Source organism: Planococcus citri, chromosome 3 (genome assembly GCF_950023065.1).
Source record: "Planococcus citri chromosome 3, ihPlaCitr1.1, whole genome shotgun sequence".
Lineage (NCBI taxonomy): Eukaryota > Metazoa > Arthropoda > Insecta > Hemiptera > Pseudococcidae > Planococcus > Planococcus citri.
The window spans coordinates 22,016,824-22,030,970 of NC_088679.1; the positions used below are offsets into that span (position 1 = coordinate 22,016,824).

At 35.4% G+C, this 14,147-nt stretch overlaps 1 protein-coding gene and 1 long non-coding RNA gene across 2 annotated transcripts; one reads left to right on the forward strand and one right to left on the reverse strand.

Annotated features, from left to right (window-relative positions):
* The first annotated feature begins 977 nt into the window (after window positions 1-977).
* On the forward strand, window positions 978-10,066 carry LOC135840508 (uncharacterized). The gene is made up of 3 exons (XM_065357101.1): window positions 978-1,206; window positions 1,410-1,502; window positions 7,537-10,066. Exons 1-3 carry the CDS (start codon window positions 1,084-1,086, stop codon window positions 9,133-9,135), a joined length of 1,815 nt encoding a protein of 604 aa, XP_065213173.1. The 5' UTR covers window positions 978-1,083; the 3' UTR covers window positions 9,136-10,066.
* A 2,780-nt stretch (window positions 10,067-12,846) lies between these two features.
* LOC135840500 (uncharacterized) lies at window positions 12,847-14,143 on the reverse strand. The gene is made up of 4 exons (XR_010557753.1): window positions 13,858-14,143; window positions 13,429-13,775; window positions 13,196-13,326; window positions 12,847-13,127 (listed from the first exon to the last, which is right to left on the reverse strand). It is a non-coding gene; the product is annotated as an uncharacterized LOC135840500 (long non-coding RNA).
* Between the last annotated feature and the right edge of the window lie 4 nt (window positions 14,144-14,147).

The window sequence follows — 14,147 nt, forward strand, 5'->3', positions numbered from 1 at the left end:
ATTTCGAATTCTAAAAATGTTTTTAAAAGAGAAAAAAAAGACTGGTTTTGGCTTTTAAAAACATTTTTTTCATCGAGTAAGATCTATTTTTATAAAGAACCGATTTTAATGTTGCCATGCTATACTAATGAAAACTTTTCCAGTTTTTTTTTTTTTTTTTTTTTTTTTTTTCAATTGAAATTAGCTTAAACAAAAAATTTAAGATTCTGAAAGGAACATTGAACTCGTAGAATGCGTATTGGTGACTAATTGAAGTACAATTTCATATGTTGCCTGTTGGCAATGCTTGCACACAATAAGCATAGATACATAGGTAGGTATGTTTAATTGCTGATTATCGTTTTTGAAAAAATGTTACTTACCAATTTAGTTTCATAGGTACTTTCATTGAATTAAATTCAAATCACTAGGTGGATGGAATGATTCCCATCAGTAATACTGCAAGAGCATTACAATAAAGAATCAACTATTGAAATACATTCGCCCCCATCTCTGAATATAATTGGTATTTCTGTAATAAAATGAATCATCTCCTTCTGCAAAAACACCCTACCAGACATAAAAAATTTCCAAACCCTTCTCGTTATCAACGTTGCTGATATTATAGATGCAGGTAAACGAATCGTAGCCGTATAAATAAATAAACCCTACTTTAAAATAAGCTAGCAAAGGTTATAAAGTCATTTGAACGAGATAAAGAAAAAAAATACTACAGACACGCGTTTACAAAAGCAGACTACATAGCTTTTGTACTCACAGAAACCGGTAAGCGAGAAGAATTTAATGAAGTCAGGTGGGTGAGCTATGTAGGGTTATACTCGACTCGTCTACGTATAAATAAATCTTTACCTTAATATCAAAGGTTATAAAAAATATTCGAATGGTCTTTATTTGGGGTGAATACATTGTCTGGATCCATGGAAAAGGTATAGACGTCACAGGTGAATAGACTCGAACCAGTTTACCAGATTAATGGTCTTTGATGGAAATGCGTGTACGTCTGTAGCATCGTAGACGATGGTGTAAAAAAAAGATGACTCGAAAGGGCGGAATAGAGAAGGGATTGAAACAGTTCGTTTTTAAATGCATCGAAGACGAAAATTATTCTTCATTGTATTTGTTGAGAAGTTATTCGTAAGTTTGGCAGCGTATTTTTTTTTTACCCATGTGTTAGTGATGTGTTCGAGAGTGCAATTTTTGTTTCAAGTAAGGAATATTTTTGCATTTAATTATTTTTATCAATGGTGTTTTTTTAAACAGTATTTCACCTATTTAAATTATTAAAATTAAAATTTACCTACCTATCTAAAAGTATTCGGATTTCAAATTAGAAGGCTATCTGTAGTTTATCTACTTTCTTGAGGTGAAAAAAAACCTGAAGATGTTATAACAAATTTTTGTATGTTTAGTTGACAGTCGGAATATTTCTCACTCGATGCAGCGAAGGATTGATTTTCAGCCCTCCACCGGGAATAAGCTCCACAGAACATCCACCGCCACCGGTAAGTTTGTACCTTAGGTACCTATCTATTTCACTATTCGAGTATTGAATATGATTTACGGTCTTTTTGATTTTTGAATAAGTATTTAATGCGAAATTCCATCGTATGCCAGTGTTTTTTTTAATCAAACTGTACATGACTTAGTACAGTTGTATTTCAAAATCCTAAAAGTACCCAATACCTATCTTCAAAATCAGAAATTTAATTAGATTATTTCAATTAGAAATTTATTAACCTGAATCTTTCTAGGTCAGGTTGAAAAGACCAAAGCAAGGTAAAGGTGAAACGGTCTAAGGCATTTTTTTTTTCTTTTTCTACAGTTTTATGTAAATATTTATGGTGATGAGGTAGTAAAAGAAAATTTTAGAGTCGATTATCAGAATCCTATTACTTTGAAGTAAGGGGGTGGATATGCGATGTTTTTGAAGCCCACGATGGGGCAGAGGGTGAGATGGGAAATCAATTCTATTTTAAATGTTCCTTCCCATTCCACATTCCCCAAAAAATCTTGAAAAATTATTTGAATTTTTTAGATATTTAATTTTTTTTTAAATAACAGTTTAGTTATTAGGCTTTTGAAAATCAGAACTACTTACTTAAATTTTCAAAAAACAAAAAAAAAAACATCCAATGAATGATTTTTTTGAAAAAAGTGGCATTGTCCAGCTCAAGTTCTAATTTTGATAGAGATTTTCAAAACGTCTCAGGAATTTGAGCATTGCAGCCTTGCAGCCTGCAGGTACCTGAAAAAACGAAAAGTACCTATGTCGTTTTAACATGTTTTTAGACAATTTTTTGCTATGATGAAATTTATCGTTTAGAAAAAGAAACTTTTGCTTCTCAGATAATTATTTATTAGTGCAAAGCTTTCCAAACTCCAAACACCAGGCTTAAATCACTGAGGGTTATTTCTGCATGGCGGCTCCAAACCAAAAACTGTCAGAATTTACGTCGCTGTCCGCATTTCCAGCTCTCGGTGGGCCTGATGCGATAATAAGAGTGTCTGAAATACATAATCGTATATTAGGTCGTGTAGGAGTAGGTAGATTACGTTGTGCTTATACATGCCATCTGATAAGGGTATTTGCGTGAATTTCCAGTTCATAGTTACTTAAATATAATCATTTGAAAACATTTTTAATACCTACTCATTATTGTTTTTAAAATACCTGCATACTTTATATTCTCATAGGTACCTACCTACCTACCTATAGATAAGTTGGCAAAAGAAAAAAGAAAAAAGAAAAAAAAAGAGAGAGAAAGCATGCAATGATTAAAAGCTGAGAAAATGTATAAGATTTTCGGCGACGACTGTTGTTAAAAGCTTGTGAACTTGATAAAAAGAAGGATGCCAAAATGTTTTTTAAAGATTTTTTTCTTTTCAAGATCATTTTTTATTTGAGCAATGATTTTTCATCATTATGTGGTTGGATAAGAAACTGATTTGTATCAAAATTTCCGTAAGGATTAGATGAGTAGGTACCTACTCTAATTCAATATGATCATGAGAAAAAGATTGAGGTCAACAATCAAATCAGCTCTTCATACATATTTTCTTTTTTTCTTAAATGGCAGAATTAGAAAGTAAAAATAGGTGAAATAATTATGTTTTGTTAAAGCATAAAGTAGGATACTGCAAATGGCTTTTAGTTGCTGGAGAGACCTACTAATAAAATAAAATAAAATAAAAAAGAAATTCTGAAACTTTCGCTACTTACATTTAACTGCATAAAATTGTAATACTGAAATCAAAAAGATTAGATAGACAATAATAAGTAAATTAATTTTTCAGTTGTGAAAAAATTGAGATTAGGCGATTTTCAAATTATGTACCTACACAGGTGTAGCCCATTGGCTACCTGCACCTTGCAATATTAGAGAAAATATCGTGGTTAGTAAACAATGTTTACCTATACTTACTTCCCCACAGCCATTAAAACTACGAAATAGATTTGAATGGCCAGCATTGCATGAAAGATATTTAAATCGATTTTTTTTTAAATAAAAAAATGACGATTTGAATAGGCACCTAATGCTTCTTTGATGTTTCTGATACGTACATCGCAACTTGATCAACTCGTTGATTATTACAACTGAACGTCAGAACGAATGCTTCTTTCTTTTCTTTCGAACGGGTTTGTGTACAAAGTGAAGTTACGATTTCAGCTCTGCGTCACAATCGTTCAAGATGAACATTCTGAAAAATAAAAACATCAATCACACTATTGCTCGGGGGAATCTCAGTATCAATGCGAATAGTGTGTTTTATGTTTTACCAGATCGTTTATTGTCTACAAGCTGCAGGTGTAAATCGAAGTTTGACAAAAAAACGCAGCAGGAATTTTAACATTTTCTACCAATACTTTTTCTGCCCACTAGCCTGTTCGTATTTTTTTTACACCCTCACACAAAAAATTCTGCTATCTGGCAATTCTCACTGTCCAGTGTCCGTGAAACATTTTTTGGTCTTGCCAAATTCTACAAAAGTCCTCAAAATCTAATACACCTACATAGGTAGGTAGTTTTGATTTCTAACAATATTTTAACCCAATATTTTGATAGGTTTGCTTAAGACCTTCTTCAAAACCTCGGAAAATCATTCCTGATCCATTTTGATCTAGAAATTCTTCAAAAAAGCTCAAAAAAGATTTTCATCGAAATTTTTGATCTTCGTCTCCAACTTATCAATTGGTAAGTTGGAGGACGCTTTTTTCAAAAATTTCAAAAATCGTGATCCAATTTTGGATCCAAAAATTCGTTGAGAAATGTTCAGAATTTTACTTTACGTGAGAAGGCACTGGTGGTTGGCGATCAGAACGATGTGTTGTAGGTACATACATATATGGACGAGCAACTTGCAGCTCATATTTAGTTTTTTTGCGATAAGACTAATCTGGAAATTGAAGGTGCAGGGGGGCATCCATATTTAGCAAATATAATAAATTGTTTGTTATTTTTCCAAACATTTTCAAAAGTCGAACTTTTGTCAATTTCGAAGGTACCTATGTAGGTAAATTATTGTGTAACTTTTCAAGACGAGCAAAAAATAGCATTTCATGAAATTGTCCAGTTTTGAAATTGAAAGGGCGAGAAACAATTTATGTAGGTAGTTTATTACAGAAATTTTTGGGGCATCTTTGAAAATTATTTTGGCCATAACGCCTTCAGTTTTAGAGATAGGAAATTTTGTTGTCAGAGAACTTTTTTTGTTTGTCTCAAAAAATGACGCCAGTTTCCAGAATCCATGTTCAAAAATTGGATTTTCGAAAATCCACACACCCCTGCCTCATCAATTTCTAAATTAGCCTCATCGCAGAAAAGCTAACTATGAGCTGCAAGTTTAGGCGAAGTTTCCTCCTGATCGGCGACTATCACTTCTGTTCTTTCCCAGATTAGAGGATTCAATGGCGTCTCATTGTGCCACGCTGGAAATCTTTCAATTTGAAAGTTCAAATTTCGAAATGGCGCTGTAAGTGGGAGCTGCCATTTAAAATTTTGAAAAAAATTCCATAGATGTACATATTAATACTTTTTCGAAGTATTTAGGTTTCGAGATGGGACTCTTGACGGAGGGGGAGCACTCCCACCCCCAATTTTGAGTGAAACTTTCAAAAGAAAATCTGGGGCATATGATATATCGAATTGTATGTTTTCGGCAACGCTAAATACGAATATGACGTCAGATTTTTGATTGGACTCCATCCACGGCCCCTGGCACCTCCCCAAAGGGGGTAAACATTCAAAAAAGTGTTTTGTTCGTGCGACACATGGAATAGTATGTTTTTGGTGACGCTGAACACGAATATGACGTCAGATTTGTGATTGGACCTGTCCAGGCCCCCAGCACCTCTTCAAAGGGGTGACCACCCCCAAATGGTTACATTCGTGTGACACATGCAATAGTATGTTTTCGATATCGCTGAACACGAATATTGCCTTAGTTTTTCAAATCGACTTCACCCATGTCCCCCAGAACCTCCGCCAATACGTAAAAGTCCAAAAAATTGTTTGGGGCCGTGGATGGGGTCCAATCACAAATCTGGCGTCATATTCGTGTTCAGCGTCACCAAAAACATACTATTTCATGTGTCGCACAAACAAAACATTTTTTTGAATGTTTACCCCCTTTGGGGAGGTGCCAGGGGCCGTGGATGGGGTCCAATCAAAAATCTGGCGTCATATTCGTGTTCAGCGTCACCAAAAACATACTATTCCATGTGTCACACGAACAAAACACTTTTTTGAACTTTTACCCCCTTTGAGGAGGTGCTGGGGGCCGTGGATGGGGTCCTATCAAAAATCTGACGTCATATTCGTGCTCAGCGTCGCCGAAAACATACAATTCGATATACCACATGCCCCAGATTCTCTTTTGAAAGTTTCCCCCAAAATTAGGGGTGGGGGTGCTCTCCTTCCGTCAAGAGTCCCATCTCGAAACCTAAATATTTCGAAAAAATATCAAAATGTACATCTATGGCAATTTTTTCAAAATTTTAAATGGTAGCTCCCACTTACAGCGCCATTTTGAAATTTGAACTTTCAAATTGAAAGTTCAACTTTCAACTTTTGCAAATTTAAATATACTTAAAAAGTTTAAAATTTAATGCCCTTTCGAACTGTGAAATCAGTTTTGATCAATGTATCATAGTTTTGGAGGAATGGGCTGCTGAAGTTGGGTACCTCAAGACAATGTGAAAATAATGGAAGCCCCCCCCCCACCTGCCCCTTGAGGGGGCTGGGACCAAACTGATTGCGGCTTTCTTACTTACTGGGTGGGTAGATATTGTAACAAATTTTTTTGGGCTAAGCCCACTTTGAAGATATGGTTTTTATAAGCTCGATCTCCTGTTGACTTATGTAACTTCGAGAATCTAAAATAATGTACTTCTTTTCTGACATGATCAGTGACCTTAAGAGCACAGATACACGAGTCAATGACCCTAAGAGGCCATAGACAGACAGACAGACAGACAGACAGACAATCTTGGGAAGCCAAAGGTCAAAGTCATAATAGGTCTAGGTCTACTCATGGGTAAATGACCTTAAAAGGTCAGTCAGGTAGACAGACGACCTTGGGAAACTAGAGAGGTAGATTGGTGACCTTGGAGCCCACACGCGTGTGTCAATGACCTTAAGACGCCAGACGACATTGAAAATTCAAACACATGGGTCAATGACCCCTAGAAGCCAGATCACATTGAAAAGCCAGCCACATGTGTCAATGACCTTAAGATGTCAGCCATGTAGACAGACGACCTTGAGATGCTGGAGAGGTAGACGGCACACGCACGGGTCAGTGACCTTGGGGACCAGGTACACAGATAAACGACCTTGGGAAGCCAGGCAGGCACGAAGACAACCTTGGGAGACTATACAGGAAGGTCAATCATCTCGAGAGGTCCACCAGGCGACAGACTGGTCAATGACCTTAAAGGACCGACAAGAAGACAGACGATCTTGAGAAGCTAGACAGACTGGTATAAATGACCTTTAGAGGGCAGACAAATAGACAGACTCTGAAAAATATTAAACACAAAAAAATCAATCTCAGAACATCAAAATTAAAGACGATTTTTTCACCTAAGGGATATACAAATTTTCTAGAACTTTTGCATATGCTTCGCTCGGAATATTAATTTGCAAGCGGCTAAAACACTTTTACTACAGAAACTTCAGGAAGGCATTCCTTACCTTTTCAAATTAACGCATTTTTTAAAAGTTGTAGAAAAATATGTTTAAACTTGAGGAAATAAACTCACAATTTCAAAAATTGTGTTTTCTTTTTCGATCAACAATAATCACTTCTAACCATTTCCATCTGAATCTATGTATATTCATCCAAGTAGGTACCTATTTCAAAAACTACCAAAATTTAACATCGTTTTCCTTTCTCTATATGCTCAGTTGTTCCTAAACAAATAATACCTACCTAGACCTACTCACCTGTTCATTTTGGTCGATAAAACGCAGAGTTACCCTTACTCTCTAGTCACTCCGGCAATGTGAAATAATCTCTCTTTTTTATTGTCCACAGATACCCCAATACAGATTTCACTACCACGTTCGAGATGAAAACACCGGCGACTACAAATCACAAGAAGAGCATCGCAGTGGAGACAGCGTAACAGGTTCTTACATGGTAGCCGAACCTAACGGCGATTTAAGGGTTGTAAAATACGTAGCCGACGTCGCGAACGGTTTCAAAGCCGATGTCAACGTACAACCAGGTGGATCGCCGATGAAACCCAGCACCATTGGTGTGAAAAAAGCCACCGAGGTGTTCAACAATCAACGCACCGGTATCTCTGCTCCTGCCAAACAACGCAAACCTACTCGCGGTTTTAATCCTATCATCGTCAAATCACTCTCACCGTTTTCTCAGCCACCGCCTCAACTTTCTTCAAAAACTGAACCTAGCTCCCCAGTAACACCGAGTCAATCGTCTTACTCTTATTATCGCGAAAATACCGATACTACTCGTAATATTTCGGTCGAGTTCACGACTCCTGTAATCACTCAGAAATCTGTGCAAGTTGAGCTAACTTATCGAGACGATAGTGTGGTCGAAAAACCCAGCGAAAAAGTAGCTCTACCTGAAAAGAAAATTACCCCGATTTTGTCCACCGAATCGACCAGTACCTTAGCGAATAAAAATTTCAATTTACAATCGTTGGCTTACCTCAGTACCGAGTTACCCGTGAGTAAAACACCCATAACGGAAATTCCAACCAGTCGTATAACAGCAGCTTCGCCACCTAGCACTAATAGTAATGGTCTTTATCATCTCGATAATTCGGATATATCGTCGTCGATAATCGAAATCCTCAACCAACAAAAATCAGATTACAAGTATCCCCCCGTCAACGCACCTACTTACGTATCCGAATCATCATCACGTATTCCTTCATCTGTACCTGTAACCGAATCAACACCTTATACCAGAGCAGCATCCGAACAAACGTCAGATATTGCAAATCCCAACTTGGAATTCGATCCTTATAAAAAAGCTAACCTACCTCAGCGTCCGATGAGACTCATTGGTTTAAGTCCAATTTACATGGATCACGCTCAACTGCAAGCTTTAAGTGAAAACCTCACGTCACCTCCTCAAATACCAGCATTGGATCACATAATTAACATGCAATACGCTACTCCAACTCCTTTGGTGAGTGGACCTTTGATGGGAGGTCCTGGTCCCTTCAGAAATATACCACGGTATGCGTCCGAATTCAATGATCTGTCTCAGCTACAGCCGAATTCGAATTTGATTCCAAACCCTAATTCTGTACCGAGTAATTTACCTGCGGTCAACTCGATACCTATTTCTGCCCCGATAATACCGCAAGCTGACACGAAACAAGAAAATAAACCGGTGCCTCCTCCCCCTCTTGCTGCTGCTTCGATACCCCTGTGTAATGACTGTTTTTTACCAGCTAATTTAGCTAATTATATGTCTTATCCTTTACTTAAATTCCCTGCTCAGGCTGCTTCTGCTTCGGCTTCGACCACGAATAATAATCAAAAACCGTGCGTTACTGAAAACACCCCTTATAATATGGCTCCGTATAAACCTGCCTTTGCTTATATCCTGTTTCCATCGTTGCCATCGTCGGTAATGCAGGCTCGTCATTAGAATTGAAAAATTTAAATTAGCCAAAATAAATAAAATTATGTAAGTACCTACTTACTGACTTGTGATTTTTTTTTTTTTATTATTTGAAAAGAAACAAAAGGTATAGAATATGCTTTCCTATTTCATATTTAAGCTCGTATAATATTACTTTACTTACTTATTTATTTTTAGAAATAAAATAATAAATAATTTTACGCTTTTTCGGGTGAAAAATCATGCTTAGATTTGATCAGATCCAAATTTTTGCTGTCATGGTCAGAACAATGTATCAATATAATCATGGAATCTGCTCAAATTAAATTAAAAAAAAAAAAATCAGATCTGAACGTTTTCCTCGAATAGGTAATAGGTACGGTAGGTACTCTTTACTTGAATAAGTGCAGAATTATATCTATAGATTTTAAATGTTGATGTAATGTAAGCACCTAAGTGCTAAGATGTGAAGTACCTATTGGTTTTTTCAATATTCATTAAGGCTTTTCATTTAGTAGGTATAGTGAGAATTTTTTTGGCAGGTACTGAAGAATATTATTTTGGATGATCGAATTCTGCATTATTTTGCACCTACCTACCTATTTTATATCATAAAAATATGTGCAGATATTAAAAAAATAAATAAATAAAAAAAATAATAATTGAAATTTTTGACAGAAAATTTTATTGTAGTTACAATAACTCTAATTCTGAGATTTGAATGTTTGACGCTTGATATTTGTATTGACTGTATTGTAAATTTATTGAAGAATTTAAAGCTGGGGCGAACTAAATAGCAATATTTTGGTATACATACTTATTATTTTAATTTTTAAATAGTGATATCGTAATGCTAAAATTGTATACTTATTATAAGTATTCCTCCTTGTTGTTTTTTATGCTTGTATCTCAAAAAAATGTTTTTTATTGTAAGTAAATTTTTACTAATTTTCAAGTCTTCAAGTTTATATACATTTATTTCAGTGAAATATCAAGTAGAGATGCAAAAATATATCACCAGCTACAATTTCATGCGCTACTGAAGTGCATTTGTCAATTTTTGGTGAATTTTTAAAAATCAAATTTGGGTCAAAAATGAGGAGAAAAATTAAAATCTCACCAAATTGACCAAGAAAATTTGAAATTTTAAAAATATACTCTATTTTTGACCTGCCAGATCGATTGAAAGCCGTTTTGAACCATTTCGAGCTGTTCTTCAGTCCTCAGCAGATTTTTTAAAATTGAAATTTCGAAATTTTAACAAATGAAGTAAGAAAGCCAAAATTTACTCTGCACTTTGTCATTTGTAGGTGATTTCAATCGTTTTTGAGCCTCCCCAGCGAAGTGAGTCATTAACAAGCATTAATTTCGAGTAGAGTCGTGCTTGAGGTAAGTAAATTCATAATTTGAATATGTAGATATTGTGGCGTTTATTACAGAACTGGAATTTCTGAAAAAGTCAACTGGAGACATTCAAAACTTGAAATCAGAATGCAGAGTGAATTCCGGCTTTCTCACTGTATTTGGTAAATATTTTTACGGAAATTTCAAGTTTCAAAAATCTGCTGAAGGCTATACAGAAGTGCTGAAAAAGCGGTACCTGGTTTAGAAAAATTCAATACAAAGTTCGCTTGGTTCAAAAGTCGTCATTTCATTATATACTTACCTATTTATTGTGTAGTTGATAACAATAGTTAGGTATTGTTTACAGTTTATACTAATAGTTTTCTTTTGAATCAATAGAATTTTTTCTGCGAAAAATAGGTAGGTGATGTAGAAGTACCCAGACTCACTTACTCAGTAATGAGTAAGTAGATATTACCTATCTACATCTAGGTAGGTACAGGTACTATACATACTTATTACTTATACATATTTCATATAGCACTTAACTTGGATTACGTTTTATCTTTCAAACATCGAATTTGCGTTCAGGCATGCTTCAACCAGACTTTACCCTTAAGCTGCGATTTGAAAATTTAAATATTTAAAAATAGTATGTAGTATCTAAATCCACTTTGGTTTACGATTGGTTTTACGAACTTGGAATTTGAAAAATAAAGGTATAGAGATTTGAGGATAACACCTCTTTAAAATCATAATCCTCAAATACCCTCGTTGAAAACAACGTGTTTCTCGATTATACGTTCCCTCATGAATACGAAATCACAAGGTACAAAAACTTGAAATTTATTGAAAATTAAATTAAAAATTGAAATTGAAAGCACGTACTCACAGTACTCACGTGGTACGCCGCATGGACAACATATTTCTAAAATTTCAAAGCAGAATTCGAGCAGTGTTACCATTTTGACAAATTCTAAAATCTAAATAAAATTTTTCTTCAAATTTATTTCAAAATTTTGATACCGAAGATGTCACCTGAATTAGATTGAGGAAAATTTGTAAGCCAGTTAGCCAGATTGAAGAAGAATGTCCCAAAAGTTTCCAAGGGGGTTCAAAGGTATCAAAATTCCGAATTTTGGCTAATCTCGCCAAATCATGGGTCAAAAAGTAGTACTGTAGGGTCCATAGGGCATTTATTTGGTTCCCAAATTTTCGAAAAATTAGTTACCCAAAATCCAAATTCAAAACTCAAAAGAGGTCGAAAAATGTGATTGGGTAGCTACAACCAACCCTACAACTCTGAGAATCGTCTTTTCTAATCACAAGTTGAGTTTTTCTTGAGGTTTGGGCACGATTTTCAGTCAGCACAACATTCAAAAAGGGTTTTCCTTCGATTGAGTAGTCACTTACACTTATACTTACAAGGGAACCCTCCCACATGATAATCTCCGATTTGAATGAAACTTGAACTGGTGGAAAGAGGACCTCAAAAAACCTTCATCCCCCAATTTTCAGCTGCTGAAGTTGATTTTTCGATTTTTGACGAGCGTTTGAAGTTTTGTGTACGCAGGTAAAGTTGTTCTGTAAATTCGAAAAATGGCCGTTTCTCCCCACCGCATGAACTTCAGCAGCTGAAATTTTGGTCAAAGGGTCTATGCTTGATACCTAATTGACTAATACTACCGCCGGCCGGATCTGGAATTATCATCAGAAATCGAATTTTTTGCCCAACTGCTGGTTTTTAAATGCCATTGAAAAATTTGAAAAATGAGTCAATTAAGCTCTTCTAATGAACTTCAAGGGCTCAAATTTTGGTCAAACAGTCTCTGCCGAATACCAAATCGACTCATGCCATCATTGGCCGGATCCGGCCATCCGTTCAGGAAACAAGATTTTTTACTGTTTTTTCCCATGTTATAAATGAATTCAAAAAATGGCCGTTTCTCCCCACCACATGAACTTCAGCAGCTGAAATTTTGGCCAAAGGGTCTCTGCTTGATACCTAATCGATAAGTACTACCGTAGGTCAAATCTGGAATTATCATCAGAAATCGAATTTTTTGACACATAACATGAGAAAAAGTATAAAAAATACACAAAACTTCACACGCTCGCCAAAAATAGAAAAATCAACTTCAGCAGCTGAAAATTTAGGGATGGGGGTTTTTTGAAGTCCTCTTTCCACCTGTCCAAGTTTCATTCAAATCGGAGATTATCATGTGGGAGGGTTCCCTTGTTAGGTATACGTTTGGTGATATCTTGATCTTTGATTACCTGAGCTGTATTTTTTTATAGCTGTCATCTTGAATTTAGTTAGATGTACTTAGAAATTGCAGCAACATACAATCTGCTAACCAGATGGAGATTAAAATGACAACTAAACTAACGATAAAAACCAACTGTGTTACTGTGTTTTCAAAGTTTTAATTACCTATTTGTACAAAACAGTAATCAACAAAACGCTTCAATTACATAAAATAGAAAAATATCACGTTAAATTAGGAAGATTATTAATCATAAAACTGCGATTAAAAAAAAAGCTTCTTTCTTTTCACATCATATCATTCCAAGTCCAACAAACGATTCATGCGTAAAATATCTACTTCTTTTGCTTCTTTGAGCCAGACTTGTATATTTTGGGTTTGTAGTCTGGTGACTGGACGGCCTCCATACTGTAAAGTGCATTATATAATTAATGACAGATATATTATTTTCAAGTGATAAGTACAAATGTGCATACAACGCATCAATTCGTTGGTACAATTGTCTGATAATATCGGTGATGATGACTTCGTCTTCATGTGGATCTTCCTCACAATCACCAGGAACTTCTTTTATGATTGCGCTTTCTGAGTAACGGGTAGCCTCATCCTACAGCAAATGATGATCCAATAAATAATAATCAATTTGTTAATATTCAATAATCCTACAAAGAAATCGATCACAAATCGTAGAATTGGCGAGTTCACTCACCACAACAGTGATCACGTGGATATCCTTTCGTTTATTTTACGCGAAGGTGAAATCGAACGTACGTCCAGCATGTTTGTACGTCGCATCCAAGTCATTCACACCGCTTTCATGCCAGTTTGCCGGAACATCAGTCGTGCGATCGCCTCCATCTACAGTCTCTGTACCTGTTGTACACTTACCCTTCACTTTCACGAATTCCGCTTTCAAGTCTATCGTCATCCATATATGAACAAGAACTTTTAGTTTACAAATATTGTGCGGGTTGAATAGAGGATCGTAGCCAGGATATGAATCCTCAACACTCTGCAAAACATCATACAAACGTTCTCGATATCTATCCGACATGTCTGAAAAGTGAAAATTGATTTAGAATAGAATTAAAATAGAATATTACGTTCATTGAGTTTGATTTTTTTAAAAAGAGTATACCTTTTATTCTTCGGTCAACTTCGACGATGGGTTTAGGAAAACGTTCGCAAATTACTCTGATACGAACCATAAACACATGAAAATAATACATAAAAATGTTTTCAAAGATTAGATCCTGACCAGTGATTCAGTGATCAACGCATGGAGCCATGGACTATTTTAGAGATTTATGATTAAAAAAATTAAATTCCATTATCAGAAATCAGAAATTTCAACAAGCATCAACTTGCTTATAAAATCTAATAAAATCTTTTTTTTAATTTTCTATTTTCTGTCCCACGTTTCTCATC